Raw genomic sequence first — 19,493 nt, 5'->3', positions numbered from 1 at the left:
CCGGTAAGGGTGAGACACCGAAGCATATCTAACCAGGGGCATTTTCTCTTTTTTTTCTCCCCTCTCCTCCCTGTTTCCCACCTGGGCTCCCAGCTCCCTCCAGGATCCAATGATTACAGGGCAGCTGAGCAAGCCGCTGCTCTCCCTGCGCAGCGACATGAGCGCGGCAGAACTCCGGGCGGACGACAAAGCGGCCACCCCAGACAGCGATCTGAACGACGAGCCCCTGCTCCTGCCCTCCGAGGCCACGGACAGAGAGGGCACTCCCAACAAGCTTTATGGTAAGTCGACTCGCACCTCACGTCCATCCATTCTCCTCCTCAAAGCTGCTGGATGAGGGCAGAGTGAGGACTGGTTCAGGCAGCGATCAGCTGGAAACAGAGGGGGTCCAGTGCTGGGACAGGTGTCAGCAGCGACAAACTAAGTGTAGCAATGAGCAAGTGCTTCGATTTGTTAGTGGTGAAATTAGTGTTAATGGGATTTATCGTCCTACAGATTTCAGAAAAGCAGAAAAGTAATTAAGCTCCAGTAGATTTTTATTGCAGTGTCAGTCCTGAATAAGTTATGATTGGGGAAAAAAGCATTTAATATTGTTGTGTATTTTGTGAGAGCAGCCTTGTATGAGTGTCATTTATTATAAAAATCTGTTAAAAAGTTTAACTGACCTGTAAAAACTAATTTTCTGTAGTTTGAATATTTTTGCTTAAACACCAACTTCACATCCCAGAGAGTGTCCAGTTATATAATATAGTTTGCCCTTAATATAAATGGACAAACTATCATTTAAACATTGTTGAATTTAAGTGCACTTTATGCAATTTATCCTAATTGTAACCTGTATTTTTCAGAAAATATTGTATTGATCCTGAGCACATCACATCTAAAATTACAGTTTCTGCATAATTGAGACTTCCTTTTTTTGTTTTTGCTTGTTTTTTGTCTATAAGTTGCAAATTGTGTTCAAAATCAGACAGTTTCTCAGTCGGCATGCTCATTATTTTTGCAGTTATCTCATTAATTGAGTGTTGACACTGTTTTGGCTGTGTCTAGATAAGTGTGTGCTTTTTAACTCAATCACCAAACCTCGTTATAAAATCAATAAGCATAATAAAAGAAATAATCATTTAGCTGGTTTTCTAATTATAATTTGTAATGAAAAATGAAAATTAGTCCTAAACTGTTTTATTTCTTCAGATGCTTTTATTATCTGAATATTTGAAGAGTTATTATATTTTTTTTCTCTTACACAGAGAGAAACTGAGCTCACAGAATTCAATGGGAATTGTGTGCTTTTATCCATTTTTGAGTTTTATCCATCTCCAAATACCAAATTATTTCCAAGACTTTATTTTTTCCTGCTTTATTTCAGAAACCTTTTATAATATTCTAGAATCAGACCTGAAGGGCTTAAAAAGCTGATTATCTTATCATTTAATCTTACTTTTTATCATCTTTTAATATTATTTTATTATATTCTTTTTTTTATGTGGAAGAAAACAAGTGACAAAATTCTTCTCTAATGGCTTCAGATGTTGGCTTTGAATATTTATCCAAACTTCTCAGCTTTTGATGGTCTGTGTGTCTGTTCTGTTGCACTTCTGAAAGTTAAGCTGTCTCCATATTTGTGTAAGTGTGTTTGTGTGTGAGCGATTTTTGATATGTAATTGCTTTTTCTGGTGCAGCAAACAGTGCATATTTTCTTTACCTGGATTTAATAAGAGCTGTTAATTGAATATGTGTCACTATCTGAGTGTGTGTGCATGTGTGTGTGTGTGTTTGTGTGTGTGTGTAGCAGCATGCCTATAGAGTGAGCTGGCCAAATATTTGTGAATGAAAGAAAATAAGAATTTGGAGGAGGGAGAGCCAAATATTACTCTCAAACCCAATCTGTGAGAGTTGGTTGTCTTTTAAATCCTTATTTCAAGAATAACCTGAGGCTAGTCTTCTAAACAAGAACTGCGTGCTGCAGGATTTGTCTCAAAAGTGTTGCAATTTGGTTTAATAAGCATCAAGTTTCTCCTTCTTTCTTCCTTTCTGGTTAGTTCTGTCTGAGTCCTCTCACTGCTCACTTATTTTTACCTCTTACATGTATAAAATAAATATCATTAGATGCTTTACTATTTATGTATATTTGATGCTATTAATCTGCTTTTGTCATAGAGTAATTGCTTAGGAAAAACATGCACTGATGCAGTAATTTCTAGAACTATGAGATGAAGAATTTTCTGTTTTCTGCTCGATGTTTGCTGACGGCATGTCATCATCAGACATGCGTCTCGTCGGAACCGGTCTTCTTTAATGTGTGAATTTTGGGGGACGTTTTCTCTCTGCCCAGTGGCAGAGCCTTGGGCTGTGCCAGGAGCAGGTTCACTTTGGGAACCGCTGCCCACACGACCTGTCAGGGAATAGCGAGGAGAAGTGGCGTAGTCCTGTCTTCTGGTGGAAGGGAGAAAGAGGAAAGGGGGGGGGTTGAAGAAGAAGAGAATCAGCATCTTTCTTTCTTGAAATGCTTCAGGACTCAAAGGAAAAGCATGGGATGGTGGTAATGACTCCTCCCTGATATTTTTTTTTTTTTTTTTTTGCTTGCCCAGCTGCAAAAATTTTGTTTTTTGGCATTTTTTAAAATTTTAAGTAAATATTTTTTGAGAATTTCCACATAACCTGCCTTGAAGCTTCATAGTAAGGTCTATGGAGCTTCTCCAAAGCCATCTGAGCATAACACATGTGGCTCAGATGTGGACTTAATTCCTTAAAAGTTGACAATTTTGGTCTGGTATTAAGTATCGCTTTTGTTTCTTCATTTTTTTCTTTTTTTAATGTCATTAACTGACTTGCAGTTGCTTGTACTTCGTGCTTGCAGGGAGCTCTCATGGCTACACAGACATTGTATTAAGTTTCCAGTTCACTATTCTATTATGATCGTTAATGCTCCAAACCTTGAGAAAGGCCTTTAAAGTCAGCCGTATATTTTTCAGCGGTTTTCTTCATATGTTTCAGCGCTATGTGGTGAGAAAGTGAGATAATGGCATACTTTCATTCCTCACATTCGCAAGAAGAAAAATACTACTTTGTTCTGGTTTACACCTCTTATTTTGAAAAATCTCTGATAGAACTGCTCCAGTTTCTTGACTGACAGACACGCACATGCACAAAAAGACGGCACACTAATAGTTTCAAGGGAATGTAAATCATGTTGAGACTTCATTTGTTCCGCTGTAATTTCACTGTGTCTGCTCATTGCACACATGCACATGCACCACACTCTATTCTTAACACAATTCAAATAGTTTGATTCATGATTGAAACAGTTTTTGAATATAGTTACAGACTCCAAGAAATAGATAAAGTTACACCAGATGGGTTTTTTTTTTTTTTTTGATAAAACACTGTTGATAGCAAGCACTTCTTGCATCGCTGAGCATCAATATTAATGTACGTCTGCACTGAGATGCAGTTACATGTGCCAGTTATGTGTTTTTATATTTGTAAAGACTACAAAAAGCTAACTTTCCTTTCCTGTGGGGCTCATGTATGACTTTTGCGTTACAGCCTTAATACTGTTTATAAGAGTTTGTGCCAAAAGAAGTCAGTGGGAGACAATGACAGTAGCGGTCATGTTTGTCTACAGTAAATTGTCCATCTTCTACACCCACCACATGCTTACTGCAGTGGTGAAAGGGTCGTTCTCCTCCTAAAAGCTTGCCTGTGCAAATAGTCTTCCACTTCAGGTAACAGGGGCTACGAGGCACCACAAACATCCTGCTGCCTTGTATTTATTCCAAGTAGAAGTGGACATTAGGTGGGAAAGCTGTGGTTAGTAGGGCAAGCAATCTTTTTTTTCAGAGGACGAGATGGTGTTGGATGCGTACAGTTTCTGTCTTCTCTTCTCAAGCAAATCTCCCCCTTTCAGACATCAACAGACAAGATAATAAGACACTCAGAGCACAATTCGGTATTATATTCAGCAACCAAAGGCTCATCTCTTGTCAGTTTGCATTTACTCTCCCAAGGATGTGACGCTTCTATCATCATGCTGTCAAAGAGAGCCAGGCTGGAACGACAGGAGCACTCATTTCATACACTTACTGTCTACATGAAATGGTCTGCACTTATACGGATTCTGGCAAAATGGTGGAACATTTTCACAAAGGTCACCTAGAGACACCCCCCCCTCCCCAAAAGAACAAAATGAATCTTCATTGATTCTCAATACTGGAGGTCATTCAGAACAAAAAGTCCAACCCAAATGGTACATCTGCTGTAATGCACCACCTTGCTTTTGAGTGTTGTTGGGCTCATTTAGAGTCAGATGTCACTCTGGATTAATGATGTTAATTTCATCTGGACTAGGGCTTGGCCAACAGTGGATTTTGGGGCCTAATACTGGCTTTTATTGAGTAAAAATATATTGATATTTGTGGATTGTCTGATACGTCAGTGCTATATTGAGGAAGGAAAATTATTGTGTACTTCACAAACTAGTTAGCAGCTTACCTTGAAGACACCACTTGACTCTGCTACATATAACTAACTAGAACCAGCTTGTTTTTGATAAATCTCTTAGACTCTAATCTAGATTGTTTAACAGATATACTAAAAAAAAAAAAAACAGACAAACTATAAGGCACATCTATTTCTGTCATCAACCAAAACAAAAAAACTCTCAGTTAACTGAAAGAATATGTGGTCTCATCTGGTCTGCTAGATTAACTAAACTGGTCACAGTAAAATGGGGGTACCCTTGTTATCTTATACTGATGGCAGCAACAGACTTTGAGGAGGTCAGCATTCAGCAGCCCATAGTCATATAATTTCTGAAGATAAAACTTTAATCCCATCATGAGAATGACTTAGGAATTATCCCAATCTACCACTTCGATGAGATTGGAGAATTCGCATCCAGCTTGGTTATGGTTGCAGCTGCTGCTGCTTGCAGACACAGGCTCCAGGGAAGTTGTTACTTCATATTGTAAAATATGCCAAACTGTGCCATTTCTGATATGTTCACTTTCAAAGCTAAAGGTAGAATGTCCTAATGCAGCCTTGATTTTATGCCATGCCAGTTGTTGAGCTGTGATATGCAAACAGCTGTTTGCAAAATTTAAAGTTGAAGAAAATGGAGCCACTGTCGCAGCTTCTTTGACAGGGTGTGTAGTCAGGTAGGAGGCAACTCTAAGTAAACATTCACTAAATGTAAAGACATAAGTTAAACCCAGGAATCTCCATTAGGTTTTTTTTTAAACACGAGTGCTTATTTCTTTCCCTCAAAACACCCCATTTTTCACATTTAGTCCGTTCTTGCTGTTAGCAAAGATGATGGATTAATCCTGGAAGCCTGTTGATGTAACACTTTTCTCCTTACAAAGTAACATCAGAGATGACCTTAAGACTACAGCTTATTGACAACAGTTAAAATCCCTTCATTTTAATTACATCAGGGTTTTTATGGCAAACGTGATGGTCCAATGACAATTCCATTTTAATTGTTTGTTAAAGAATTTAAGTGGCTCTGTTATCTCAGAGAAACACCAAGAAAGTACCTTCAATTCAATTCAGTTTTATTTATATAGCTCCAAATCACAACGTCGCCTCAAGGTGTTTTATATTGTAAGGTAAATACAGCTGGAGTTTTCTGATTCACGTGTCCCATCCAAAGAGCACCTCAGCCAAATCTAATTTGAATTCATGAAAGAAATCATATATATTGCTTTGTGTCGTTAAAATGTTCTAGTACTCCTCCTTTATACAAATTCTACAAAATAAAAGTTTCATCAACCTTTTGTTTTTTTAACCATTTCATGGTGTCAGCTTCACATAATTTGAGCTGGACAACATTTTGCCCCAATTTTAATTATTTGGTTTTGGACCTTTTGAAACTGTTCAAGTATGAGCTTTTTATTTGTTAGGTTTCTGAGCATCCTTTTGATGGACACTTGTTTCACAGTGTAGTAGATGTAAGAAAATGTGAAATTTAAAAAATTCAAACAAATAGCGAACAGCGGCAAATCATTTTGAAAAATGCCGAGAAACCACCTCAGAACTGTATCAAGTACTAAATATATGGACAAAAACATTATTTTCTTAAATTTGAATTGCTCATTGGGCTTTCTTTTTTTGAATATTACCATACTTGGTTGTAGTAATATTTTGGAGCTATGAGACAAAACCACTGTCTTGTGTAAAAATCTCTTTCATACACACATGTAATCACACAAAGAGGCATGCACAAACGCACACTGCTCGAGGCACGGCTTCTTATTATTTTTGTGTAATCAGCTTAGCGAGCAGGATGCACGGTGGGATATGCAGCTTGCTGATGCAAAGAGCCTCGTAATGTTGTGTGGTGAGGTTAAGTAATAAAGTGGCGCAAACCCAGCGCTGAATGGGCCACGCTGAGTAAATAAGAGTGGATAAAGGAGACCGACAGGGAACGAGTCTCTCCCCGGGAGGTGGATCTCATTATGGGGATTTCAGCTGCCTGCGCAAACTTGAAAACAAGCTTAATGCATGCCTATAAAGCAGGTGTAATACATCTGCTAATGTGCCCGCAGAGCCCGTGGCTACTGCAACACAATCACTGCATGGCGTGGAGGACAGGAAGGGAGGATGAGCACAAGGCGGACTTCTTGTTTTTGCTACAAGCAGCAGCAAAGGTCATCACGTTTCTGGTGCTTGTTTATGCAGAAATGACTTTGAGCAAAACGTAAAACTTCAAAATCCCTGCCAATTTAATTCTGCCCATTCTCTGTTGGTTTAAAGTTGAGAAGATTGACTAGATTACAAGATCTATAGGTGGGCATCTGCGGGGGAAATAAATTGAATTTGAGTATGCATTTATTTTAGTTATGACCTTTCTTTAAGTTGGGAAATAATTTTCAGAAAAAAAAAGAAAAAACATGCATGTGTAGCATCCACTCCATAACCAATATCACTAAGCCTTTCATGTAGAGCTAACAAAGAGGCATCACATCTCCTGGCACGGACACAGTTTGTGTTGTTGAGATGTAATTGAAGCTGCAAGGGTCACATTTTTGGAATAGAAATTACAGTCTTGTCTTTGACTTGTGTGGCGTGAACTAGAGATGCATCCCAGAGCCCCTGTGTCCTTCACAAGCCTTTATTATTTATAACGCTCACTCTTTGAGCAATGACCAGTACTAATGCATAACCTTCTGTCCTTCTGGCTGATTCGCTTCCTTTGAAACCAAAGATTGAGGCAGGAGAAGTGGGTGTATGGTGGATGAGGCGGGGGTGTGGGCGGGCGAAGGGGGAGAGCTAGTATAGGGCAGTGGAGATCCAGGCTATCGAGAAGTTATTATGTTTTTTCCCTTTATATCTGAGGATGAGGAATAACACTGTGATGCTTCTTTCCTCCAGAACAGAGTTATGGACTTCAAAGCAATACTATTTCCTGACGTCCCTCCTTCCACTATTTGTCAGCTCCACCAGAATAATGTGCTGGGAGTGGTGGGCTGGGGTGGGGTGCCTTTTAGCTGTATGATTATTTGCTTGTTTCCACCTGTACCCACTCAGCTCTGTAAATATCAGCACAACAGGGCAATACAGTAAGAACTAATACTTTGGCCGGATAAACTCATTTCTAAATAAACTCCGTTTAGCTCAGGTTCAGTGGAGGTAAGATATACTTTTGTGCAGCCGGTATCACCTGATGTTATCCTGTGGTGATTGAGCCTGTGCTGCAGCGCTGCTGTGATCCATTGTTATTATACCTCTATGACACAAGAAACGGGTGAGGATGGGGGCGAGGAGAGGAGGCTTTGAGGGGCAACGGGTAGAAAGTGGGACATAGGCAGCATTAGTGCCAGATAGCCTGGGGGGCCAAGGCTGATGTGTCAGGCATGACATGTGGGTGTCTAGCCCCCACACGCGTGCACACACAAACTCATGCACACCGCGCTGGACTGGCCTCATACCCCAGCGGCTACTTCTAAATGTCCTGCAGTTTACCAGATGCAGCTTTAAAAAAAAAAAATCCTCCTCTTAACCTGATTATAGTTTGAAGATGCAAGTTAGAAGTTCATGTTTAATTGATATTAAATATCAAGATCTTAGCTTTAACAGAAGCTAAGATCTTCATACTGCTTCTATTATTAAACCACTATCCATCGATTAAAAGATATTTAGATTAAAGCTCTTTCAAACAGAGAAAAGCCACATTTAAATGTAGAAACCAGCTGTATTTTAGTTTTTTCTAGGATGAAAGATTTAATTAATAGCCTGAATTAACAGCTAGAATAATTGGCTCACTCTTAGCTGCAGCCTTAGCTGCACTGGCTATCAAAAAGACTTTTGCTTCCATGTAGAGCTATAAAAGGTAGACCTTTAAGCAAATTCAATCTGTCTTTACTTTTCCAAGGCAAGGCTGCAGCTAAAGGTGGTTTGCAGGGTCTAATTTATTGGTCTAAAAACATCAGCAAATAGTAAAAAGGTCTTGTTTTGTTCAACCAGCCACCCAAAGCCAGATTTAGTTATTTTACATGATATAAAAACAGAGAGAAGCTGAGCCACTGAGTTTTTGGGACATTTTTTTTTTGCTTAAAAATGCTTTCAGCTTCACTTTGAAGAGCTGTGGGTTTACTGTCTGTACAAAGTAAAGGGGTATGATACTGATTGTGAAGAAGGCCTTTTTTTCATCACGGGGTTGCAGGCTGCAGGCAGGAGAATCCTATTTACAGCAAATATCATTTAAGTAATTTAGGAGGAGGAGCAATAGTGAAGCAGGCATCTCCTAAAAGGCTTACAGCTCTCTAAGACAAGTCTTCATCGCAGTGTCCTGCCTTTACTGATGGCCTTAAAAGGATGAAGAATAATTTAGATTGTTATTTGCCTCTTTCAACCCTGAGCTAATCAGGTTGACATTGCTTTGGGAATGAGGAGGACGCTCCGTAACAGATGTGCTCATGTGCAAAGTGTCCCAAGTCCCCTGTGAGGATGCAACACAAAAGCCCTCTTTTCCCCTTCTTCTTCTCCTCCTCCTCTTCCCTTCTCCTGCTTCCTCTCTTCATCACACCATCTCTCCTTCTTGACCTTTGAAATGGGCATCGCCTCTTCTCACCAATTTACCTCCCTCTGGTCCCTCTTGTGTTTGTGCCGCTTCCATCCCCACTCCAGCATCAAGGGAGAGACAGGTAAGAGCCGGAGCAGAGCACTCTCATGTCAGAGAGCCTTTTGGTGAAGACCTGTGGCCATGAGTGAGAGCTTAAGTATTGGAGCACATGACCCTTACTGCTGTAGCCCCTTAACTGGCAAGGGCCCGGTGACGGGCCGTTTGTAGTCCCTTTTATATGGCAGGCTAGACCCTCCCATTTTTATTGACACGTCATTCGGCCAATCATGTAACTGGCTGCACCAAATCACCTGACAAAGCTACGTGACGCCCTCTGAGTATTATTGGCTCTGGGAAACCCATTTCTTAACATGATTGGCCGAATGAGGTGTCAGTCAAAATGGGCGGGTCTAGCCTGCCATATAAATGCACTTCATTCGGCCCGCGGACCAGACGCAGCCGATTAATAGGCTATGAAATGGGTTGTTCAGAGCCAATAATAACCAGAGGGTGTTATGTAGTTGTTTCAGGTGATTTTATTTGCTGCCAGTTAAGGGGTTAAGCATTGTTTGCATGCATATTCCTCACCCATTCATCACAAACTACAGGCTTTCTTCTACAAACTGAAGTGTACTATTTTCTGATGTTTTCATACATAACCTCCTGCCTTTTACTCCTCTGCATCCATTTCCTCTTTGTCTGTCCTTCTGTCCTTTGAGATCTTCCTCCTCTGGTTTTGGCTTAAGTATGGCCTCAGAAAGAGTCACAGAACTGCTGAGGTGTAAAATCCTTTCTGTTTGGCACACTCCACGGCACCTCCCCCAGCGTAATTCCCTAACTCCATAATTCCACTTTGTGCCAGAATAACGAACGAGGTAGATTTTTTTTCTCCCCTGTAAGGTCTCCGCCCTTGCGCGATGAGGAATCAGGCTTTAATGCTGGAGGCCTGCAGAGATTGCCGTGGCCTCTTCTCCCTCTTGCCCCTCGCTGCGCTCTTAATTAAGGAAATGACAGCTCTCCTAGCGGCAGCAGTAGCCATAATGTAGCTAATAGTGTTACAGGCAGACACTCAAAAGTCAGTCTCTGGTGATTTTCTATCCCCAGAAACACTATTGACCTATCCCTTGCAGCTTCTCCACCCCAGCCTCTAAACAGAGTATTACTTCCCTGCAGGTCCAGAGGGAGCCATCTGACTAAGAGCACCTGGAGTTATTGGCAGCAGATTATGCCCTGTGTTATTGTTGGGGGCTTTGGTGGGAGTAATGAAACACTGAGCTAAATCACTGGTGATTCTGGCTCTCTTGCATTCTACAAGGAGTTAAGTAAATCACTATAAAGCTCACACTGCATATTACAGGCTGCTCTCTTCTATAAAGCACTGTGCCTTGGGTGTAACATTACTTTTTAGACTTTATTCCACGGTGCTTGAGATAGAAAAATGAAAGTGAAATGGTCTGTCTCTCTCGGATCGCTGCAATGCCACATCAACTTTCCAAGTGGTATTAACAAAATCAATGGTCAAACAATCTGGGACAATTGGTTGTGTATTGATGGAATTAAACTCTGTGTATGATGTGACTTGTTGTCTATCTGTGCTCATCCTTTACGCTCCAACAGCCCGCATATCGCTGTCCAACATAAATGCTTCAAATCCACAGCGCAACACACTTTTGATGATGAAAACCACATTATCGTGTTGCGAGTTGCTGCACTGCGGCAGTAGCTGCACTCGGCAAACAATTAAGGGCGTAATTAACTTTTAATCTTCAGTCTTTTTAAAAAATGTGAAATTATTTTCCGTGGATTAGATTTCAGTGGAAATATGATTGACAGCATCTTAATAGCAAACACATGCACTCAGCCAGACATTTTCAAAAGGACCATTATAAAAATGGGGGCTGGCTATTCATTCTGAAGAGCCTGAATCGTTACCGGGCCTCTCGTACATTTGACAACTTACATAATGCATTTCCACTAAAATAGCTTAAGTGTTAAAGCTTCTTTTATGGGCAAAAATTGATTCATAAATGCACTGAGGCGAAACCTAACGTGAACACAAAGCTTTCAATAACACCCACTTTATACAGACTGTCAATGTATGAAGCGGTTGCATTAGACAAGGTGGCATGCTGATTGCTTTATGAAATCCAGGCTAATTGTTTTGTGGTGCAGTCCTTGGGGCTCCCTGCATTAAGACAGGCCGAATGAAGTCAAATAAATATAGCTCTTTGTGCCCCCCCTCCCTCAGCACCCACGTAGCCCTGAGAGGCCTTCTGCCTTGTGTGGCATTGAAAGTCGCTCTCCAGTGGCCACTTTGGTGATCAATGAGAGAGAATTTATATAGTAGTGGATATTGGCAATATTTCCATGGCATAACTCACATCAAACTGCACTCTGTGCCCTGTAAAAAATATAATTATTTCCCTTACATTAAAAAAAAAAAAAAAGAATTTGCACTTGTGTTTCCATCATGTCACTGTCAGAATGAGTTTAGATTTAATTAAAAACTTGTTTCATGTAAGCAGTCAAGGCCAAGAAGCCATGTGTGTATGCACATTTATGGGCTAAAGGGTGCTTTTGTTGCTTCAAATGAAGCTGTATACAACAGCAATTAAAGTGTTTAAGAAGTCATAAAATACAACAGAGATGTACCCTGAATGTCCTAGATAAATGTAAAGCTATGCTGAATGTGCAACGCTTGTTCTTTCATCCGTTTGGCCTCTTCTTTCATCTCTCCTCACATCAATACGTCCATTCATTCCATTTTATCCATTGTGTGACCTGTGTATATTCAGGGCATCAAAGGCGTTTCTTTTCAGTAAAGGTTTGATCGAGATATACTCCATTTTTTCTCCTCTGTATGCAGTATTAATCTCCATCTGGAAATACATTTAAGAATCATTCACACTGGATAAGTAGATTTTTTTTTTTTGTTAGGGAAAGAAAAGCAAAACGTGTACAGAGATTTTAGTAATAAAAAAGAATTGAAGATTGACTCCCCGGGTATTTCTCCTGTCAGCTATTTAATTTAGTTAAAGAAATTACACAAATCCTTTGGGGGGAGATGTGCATGTGTATTTATTTATTATCGATTTTTTCTCCTGCGATAAACATGTTAACGTTACAGATATTTGCAAGGGGGATGAAGCTTTCTAAGTTATTGTGAAATGATGCAATGAAAGGCATCAAGGAATCGTTATTCATTAAGTCTCCCGCACTGTTTATCAGATAGAATCCATTATTCACAACCTATATCTTAACTACAGTCATCAGCCCTACTCTCTGGAGCTTATTGGTGATTTTATAAAGTGTTGTTCTTTCATTATTAGATGAATATCCTCATTTAGCTAATTGACTTTGTTATGATGGTAATTGGATAATTCACTGGCGGAGAAGTTGCTCAGTAGCACTGCTGAGTTTGTTATTGTTATCACAGTGTGGCAGCTGCATTTTGAGAATTGCTTTGAGATGCTTGGAAAGTTTGAGTTGCAGTAAATGAAAATAAGGCTGTTTCAAGTCTGGAGGGAAGAAATTGCTTTCATTTGATAAGGTTCAAACTGAGAATTAACTGCTTAGAGACAATACGGCTAATGACATCCAGTGCAACAATTTATGGCCCTATAATATCTATTTTTCTGCTTTTCCAAATACATAACAGCAGATTATGACGGCATTGTAGTATCTCTGCTTTTTTTATTGACTGTAATACAGCCACAAAGTATTTCCTGTATGCTCAGACTGATCTTAATTCCAGATACTGAGTGCACAGGGTGGGGCCGGGCACAACATGATCTGTAATGGGTGAAATAATTGGTGAAAAGAGACTGGCTTGTCAAAAAAGCCACTGCGTTGCGAGGTTGATAAGCGAGAGGATGTGGACCTTTATCGGGAAGCAGGGACAGCCAGCCAGAGGTAGAAACCAGCTAGAAATGCAGGCTTCCCCTTGGGCTTTCACATCAACCATCAAATGCTTGAGGTTCATTTGTTGGGTCATGCCATTCACCAATTATTTGGATTTTATGCAAAGATGAAATGATTTTAGTTGGCGGAGGAGAGTTTAAAATGTACTGCATAAATATACTTGACAGGCAATAAGATCTTGCTGGCAAGGCTATTGAATAGTACGTTTTGTATGAGGCTTTCATAAAAGGACTAGAAACCACTGCATGCCCTGTATGTTTAACAAAAAAAAAAAAAAAGCCCATGAATAAAACGACACAATGCATCAGGAATTTATTCTTTATTTAAAAGCTGTGATATTCCATTTAAGAAAATCAATCTTTCAGTGGAAATGTGATTAATTTTTTTTTTCATTCATTGCTGACATTGTGCAGTTTAGCAAGGCTTTGTGGCCTTCAAATGCATTTTCATGTGGTTTGATTTCATCTGCCATTTTATTCAGGGAAGACTTGTTTTATGAGAAATACAGTGCATTTAAAGAGATGTTCTGTTAACTTTTTGTGAGGGCTTTTGTATCTTACATTCAAAACATGGTCGGGCTTATTAAATTCCTCATGGCACGTAACCTCTTTTTGTACATCTGTGTTTTTGAAATAAGTAAGTCACTTTGATTGTGCCTGTAAATTGACTTGTTAACTATAAGTAACAGGAGTAACAAAACCTTCAAATTTTAGAGTACAGCCAAAAGAGAAACGTTTACTAAGGTTTTAGAGAGAATATTGGAAAAACTGTTTCTTGCACCACAGGTTGTCCAGTCCCCCAATAGTACTGCATACATATTTATCACATAATTACTTTGAGATGTCAGTTAAATAACGTATTTTTGCAGCTCTTCAGTCTGTTTAAGGCTCAGTAAATAGCAAGAATCATTCACTTTTCACATAACAAACAGCAGATTTTCTCTTGTAGCCAAAAGACTGCATGATAATATTTTCTTCAGACAGATTCACCTTTAACTTTGTTTATTGTGTATTTTGTCTCATTTGTGCAAGTGATTCATACTCAGAATACGAGCGTAGGTAGAGAGTCTGCAAGGATAACAGTGCAAAAGTGTACAATAATTATCATGGGTGTATTATTTATTTTCTAATATCATGGTTATCATCGGTCCTGTATACGCCTGTTGGTTTTCAGTGACAAACAGGGAGATGCCACTTGTGTATAAATCAAGGATGTGTCTACGAGCCTCGAAGTTAAACAGTTCCTTTTAGGGTGGAGGTGCAAGATTTATATTGAATATTCAATAAAAAGGAGGCAAAGCCAGAGGTGGCAGATTGGAAGATCTTCTTTGGGAGTGACCAGAAGGGACATGATTAGAAATGAGTACAGTACATAAGAAGGATAGCTCATGTTGAATGTTTTGGAGACAAAGTTAGAGAGGCAGGTTTGAGATGGTTTGGATAGAAGATTTATGGATGCAGTGGAGGAGGACATGCAAAGGGTTGTTGTGACAGAAGAGGATGCCAGGGACAGAGTAAGAGGCAGATGATCCACTGGGGCGAGTTCCAAAGGGAGCAGCCGAATGAAGAAGAAAAAATAGCCAAGGAAATGACAAAATGAAGAAAAATATTATTTTCGTCTACCCGTGGCTGTGTGATCTACAGATAAGAATTACAGGGAACATAAACCAGGTGGTGAGTGTTTGGAGTACGAGGCTGTAAATGACTTTCAAACCAGCCAACTAGCAAACAAAATGTGCACTTTTTACTGTGACTCTGTCATCCAGAAATGGTTTTGGTGTTTGCTTTGGAAACAGCCATCCCTGAAGGTAGACTACCACAACTGTCCAGATTTAGTCCAGGATCTGTTCAAGAAGCAGATCACGGACACAGCATTGCTGCTCAGATGCTGATGTGCTCAGACTAGAGACCGGTCAGCCAACTCCTGGCAACAAAATCCTTCATCAACCCCTAAAACGCCTGAAAGCCTCATCTGCTCAGTGGTTGGTGTTGGGAAATACGCATTTTACCAAATCTCTAGACCTCAAACTAAAACTTGATTTTCTAACTTTATTACAATTTCTGTTTACATAAATGTCTGTTTAGCTGTCATGTGTTGCCAGATGAGGTAACCAAGTCTTAACCAATGAAAGCAGTGCAGTATTTGCATACTGTATCTGTGGCAACAGACTAATTAATCCCATCCTGCTGCATCAAGAGCATTTAATGGTAGGAACACAGACTAGGTTTTAATTTGAAGTAACTACAGGAAATAAAATGTGCAGTATGAGCAAGCACTTACACTATAATTGAACAAAAAACATTAAAAAAAACCCACCAAAAGTTTTTTTTTTTTTTTGTATTTCTCCACTCTGGAGAATCTGAAGTATTGTAGAGAGTAATGTAACAAGAACCAGCCACTGCTACAGTGCAAAAAAGGCCAATTAATGCCAGATGTCTTTATTAAAAATGACAGCAATTTATTTTGTTCCCCTGAGAATCAAGCAGAACTACAATCTTCGATATAATATGACATGTGTTCGACTCAAAATAAGCATCTGTCAGTTCAAAATGAAACTTTTTCAGTCATTTATTAGAAAAATTGTACTAAAAAAAAATTCCTCATTTAGATACTGTAGGTGCGGTTGGTTCAGATTTAATAAGAAACTTAAGCAGACATCAGATTTTGATTCAAGCATTGCTGAATCCTAAATGATGCATGATAGCACGAGGCATCACGTTTTAAGGCAAAAAGATGAGCAGCGAAAACAGAAGAAAAAAACCCAGAAATCTCTCAAGTGAAATTCCCAGAGCTGATTTACCCTTGGCAAAAGTTCTCACATAAGATCGAACTCTTAGTAAGTGACAAAAGAAGAAAATTCATGACATGGTTTTCAGGGCCTTTAGACTACATACATGAGGCACTTTTGAGAAAAAAAAGAGCTTATTAATTAACAGCATGCATGATACTCAAAGGAGGTGTGAAAATTTGCTATACTCTGTAGAAATCACTAAACTAAACTTAGTAAAAAGAGACAGAAAAAAAATGTCCTTTGACATTGAAAAGCTGAAAAGCAAAGGATGGGATGTCACTCTGATGATTTTTTTTTTTTTTTTCAAAATATTATACAATGTAAAAAAAAAATCCTCTAAAAAAGATTGCTTGATAAAGACGTCTCCAAATAAAACTCTTAAATACCTCAGATAAGTGCTTGAAGGTCAATCGGAGGCAGCTTTGTTCACCCAGGTTAAGGTTAATATCATAAAACGTGGCAGTTAGCATCAATAAGATTAATCCACGAGTAGATATTCACTACACTATTGACAGGAAGACTGTAAGAAAGTGAGGGACCTTGTTTGTAATAGTTTTGCAAGATTACATTTCTGCAGCACTGCACGTTCACTTAGACTAACTTATTCAAAACACATTAATTCTCTGAACCATGAAACAGCTTCTTTTCAACTCTCATATTTGAAGTCTTCTCATGAAAATCAATAGAAGGTTACTGTGTGTGTTGTGCCTTGTTTATAAGGTGTTTGTCAGTTCCTTTGATGTTGTTTTTAAGAGTGTGTATGTAATTGTAAAATCCACTCTTCTTGCTACACTTCAGCCTGATTTTACTGTAGAGTCTTCTTTTTTTTTTTTAATCACCATTAAATTCTCCCAGATCAAGAAGTCTCCTTAAGTGTCATTAATAAGGCGTTGTGTGATCTCGATATCATCTAGGTCAAAGGGTGAGGGTCAAATCAGCTTTTTGGACCTTTGAGAGCAGTCCACACTCAGAGGACTGCCGAGAGATTCTCTCAGATAGGGATTGCTTTGATAACCAATCATCGGTGGCCTTTATTTTCCCCGCAGCCATCAGCAAGCTTATTATCATGTCCCTGTCTGCTCTGCTCCACTCTGCCCTCGTAGCAAACAGGTCTAATTGTGTCTCATAGCTGCAGGCCCAGAGCAGGGGGGGTGTGGTGGGTTTAGATGAGTGATACTCAGTGATGTAAATGGCTGAATAATATGGCCCCAGCATTTGTGGTGGAGCTCTATCTCTCAGCGGTAATCTAGGCCATCGGGGACCCGCCAGTATGCATCATCCCCCATCAATGAGCCTCTCGGCTGGTTGGTAATTTATTCAGTGCTACAGCGGTTATTGATAAAGCACTTAAATACAAATTCCCCCCTTTCCCAGCTGCCCTCCTCTGCTCTGTGTGGGACTCTGTGTTGTAACATTTCAGTGTAGTGTGTGCTGTGCATTTATCTATTTATACACTCATCTCAATCTCAGGTGGATTTTTTTTCTTTTTCTTTGGACTTTTCTACATGGCTCTTTGCCTGTTGCTCTTTCAGGAGCTCGTGACGGATCGGTTCAGTCTGACGCCAGCAGCAGTCCCTCCGAGCAGAGTCAGCTGGGCCAGACGCACCCAGGATACCCAATGGGTCCACAGGTGAGTGAGAAGATGTACAACAACCTGAACCGAGACTTGATGAAAACCTTTATTACGCTGACAGAGCGTAGGCAGGATTTAATTAAAAGAAAACTAGTAAATGAAAGTAAAGGCATTTGCCTTTTCTTTGTGAAGTAGTATCAGGGAATACGCTTACAAAAAATGGTAGATGAGACCCTTCAAATGCACAAAGAGCCCTTCCTTCAAATGTTAATTGTTCTCTAAATTATCTAATTTAATGAAATAATTTAGATGCAATGCTTTAAAACTTGCTTTAGGTATTATTTGCTAAGAATTAAACACTCAAATGTCTCCTCCATCATGACTGATTTAATTGACAACACGTTATCAAATTAAGTATTATAAAAATTAGGGTTGAAGTCTATGCATGGTACTTTAAATAATTCAGAGAAGCACAGAAAAAAATTCAATTTCTTGTAGTTACAAGCTAAAGCCTTTATTTTTCCTATAGCATTCTTATCCACTCATGGTGCCTAATTTCAAACCAGTTTCATGCATTTCCACTGAAAAGAGCGGCGCTGGTGCCAAAAAAATGTGCAAAATGCTGCTACAAAATGCTGCTACAAAATGCTGCTACAAAATGCTGCGTGCTGTTCAGTTCTCAAGCCTGTTGAAATGTGGGCGGGTTCTCATAAAGAACCAAGGCAGAACTTGCTTTTCACTGCTGGCACCAGGTCAGTGGAAGAAAGATATCTCTATATCCTCAAGTCTCCAAAAAAAAAAAAGATTTTTCTTCATATTTTTTAATTATTATAATTTCAACAGCCCACAGTGACTTAATGTTTCCATGTGACCTCAGACTGGATCATCTTGTTTTCTTAAGCATGGTTTCATTTTCTTAAGTGCACCAACTTGCATCGGATTCATAGTCATATTCTCTCAGTGCACGTGGTGACTAAAACACGTAAAACCCATGAACGCCTTAACTGAATGCTGCACCGTGAATTATTTACAGCCAAAATGTGAAAATCTGAAGTATTTAATCACTACACATCATCTTCAAATGTTATTGAGTTGTGGCACTAATGAGCTGACAATACAGGGCCTGTCAAAACAACGAGGGGAGCAAAGAGCCTGAGCCTGCAGCCTTGTTAATAGCTCAATCAGGCATTGTCCTATTTGATTGGATTTATTGGCCTGGTGGCTCTGCGATGTTTAATGAACATCTATCTCATTAGTGTTGCTCAGTGTCACTGCTCAACACACACACACACTCACAGAGCATCAAGTTTCCTCCACCCTCTTTAATAAGGCCATTCTGCCTGCACTCAGTGTTAGTCAATGACAGTCAATCCTCATCAGGAGAGACAAAAGAGGAAACCTGAGACGTAAGAAGAGCAATTCAGGTCTGTTGGGAAGGTTTGCAGGGTGAGAAATCTCGAGTGAAAGAGTCAGTCTGCTGTAAGTGGAGATAAAAAATGTGCTTAATTAAAAGCACCTTTCTGGTTACATACCCTCACTGGTCAAAGCTGCTATTTTACTATTAGGTAAGAAATAAACAGAAGAATAAACAGAAGGAAGAAAGCTTCTCAAGCAGGCAGCAGTTACAGTCTGAGCCTCAGCAGGCGGCTCTCAACAGTCACCATCTAATATATTAATGCTGTCAGTACAGTCTCTGTGAAGCTAACACTTTTCAGAAACAAAGGCGCTCCGCATGCCATACCCAATTCTCTTGTTCCAGGATCAATATGTTTTGATAGATTCTCGCTCCAGAGCCGGATATTGTTCGAACAACCATTATCCGATGGTAGTTTACCCAACATGAATCTACCTTCCTTCTGTTTCCCACTCGCAGTTAGGATGACAAAAGTCTGCTATCTGGGTGATTATGGGCAATTTCTCAGTGCCAGAGCTGCCAAGCAGATAGAAGGGCCTATTCTCCCCTGATGGGCAGAGAGGCTGGGTACCACATCTAGTCCTGAGTGGGGCTGTTTCCCCTTCCAGAGCCCAACACACACCCAGTTTGTGCGTCCGTGTGGCCCCTAGGAGACCACTTCGCAGCACTCAGCTGTCAGGTCTGCCAAGCACTGTACAGCAGCTTTCCAGCAGCACCTATGGAGAGG

The 19,493-nt window shown here is 39.8% G+C and overlaps 1 protein-coding gene across 5 annotated transcripts in view; it reads left to right on the top strand.

Moving 5' to 3' along the window:
* Window positions 1–19,493, top strand: part of pou6f2 (POU class 6 homeobox 2) — an 81,454-nt gene that overhangs the window by 7,632 nt on the left and 54,329 nt on the right. For all 5 annotated transcript variants that reach the window (XM_030756039.1, XM_030756038.1, XM_030756035.1 and 2 more), the window contains 2 exons: window positions 94–281; window positions 17,312–17,409. In XM_030756039.1, coding sequence (XP_030611899.1) covers window positions 110–281; window positions 17,312–17,409 — 270 coding nt within the window. In that variant the 5' untranslated portion in view covers window positions 94–109. The remainder of the gene's footprint in view (window positions 1–93; window positions 282–17,311; window positions 17,410–19,493) is intronic.

Source organism: Archocentrus centrarchus, chromosome 20, assembly GCF_007364275.1.
Source record: "Archocentrus centrarchus isolate MPI-CPG fArcCen1 chromosome 20, fArcCen1, whole genome shotgun sequence".
NCBI lineage: Eukaryota > Metazoa > Chordata > Actinopteri > Cichliformes > Cichlidae > Archocentrus > Archocentrus centrarchus.
The sequence above is the reverse complement of the archived record's forward strand: the minus strand, read 5'-3'. Positions and strand labels throughout refer to the sequence as shown.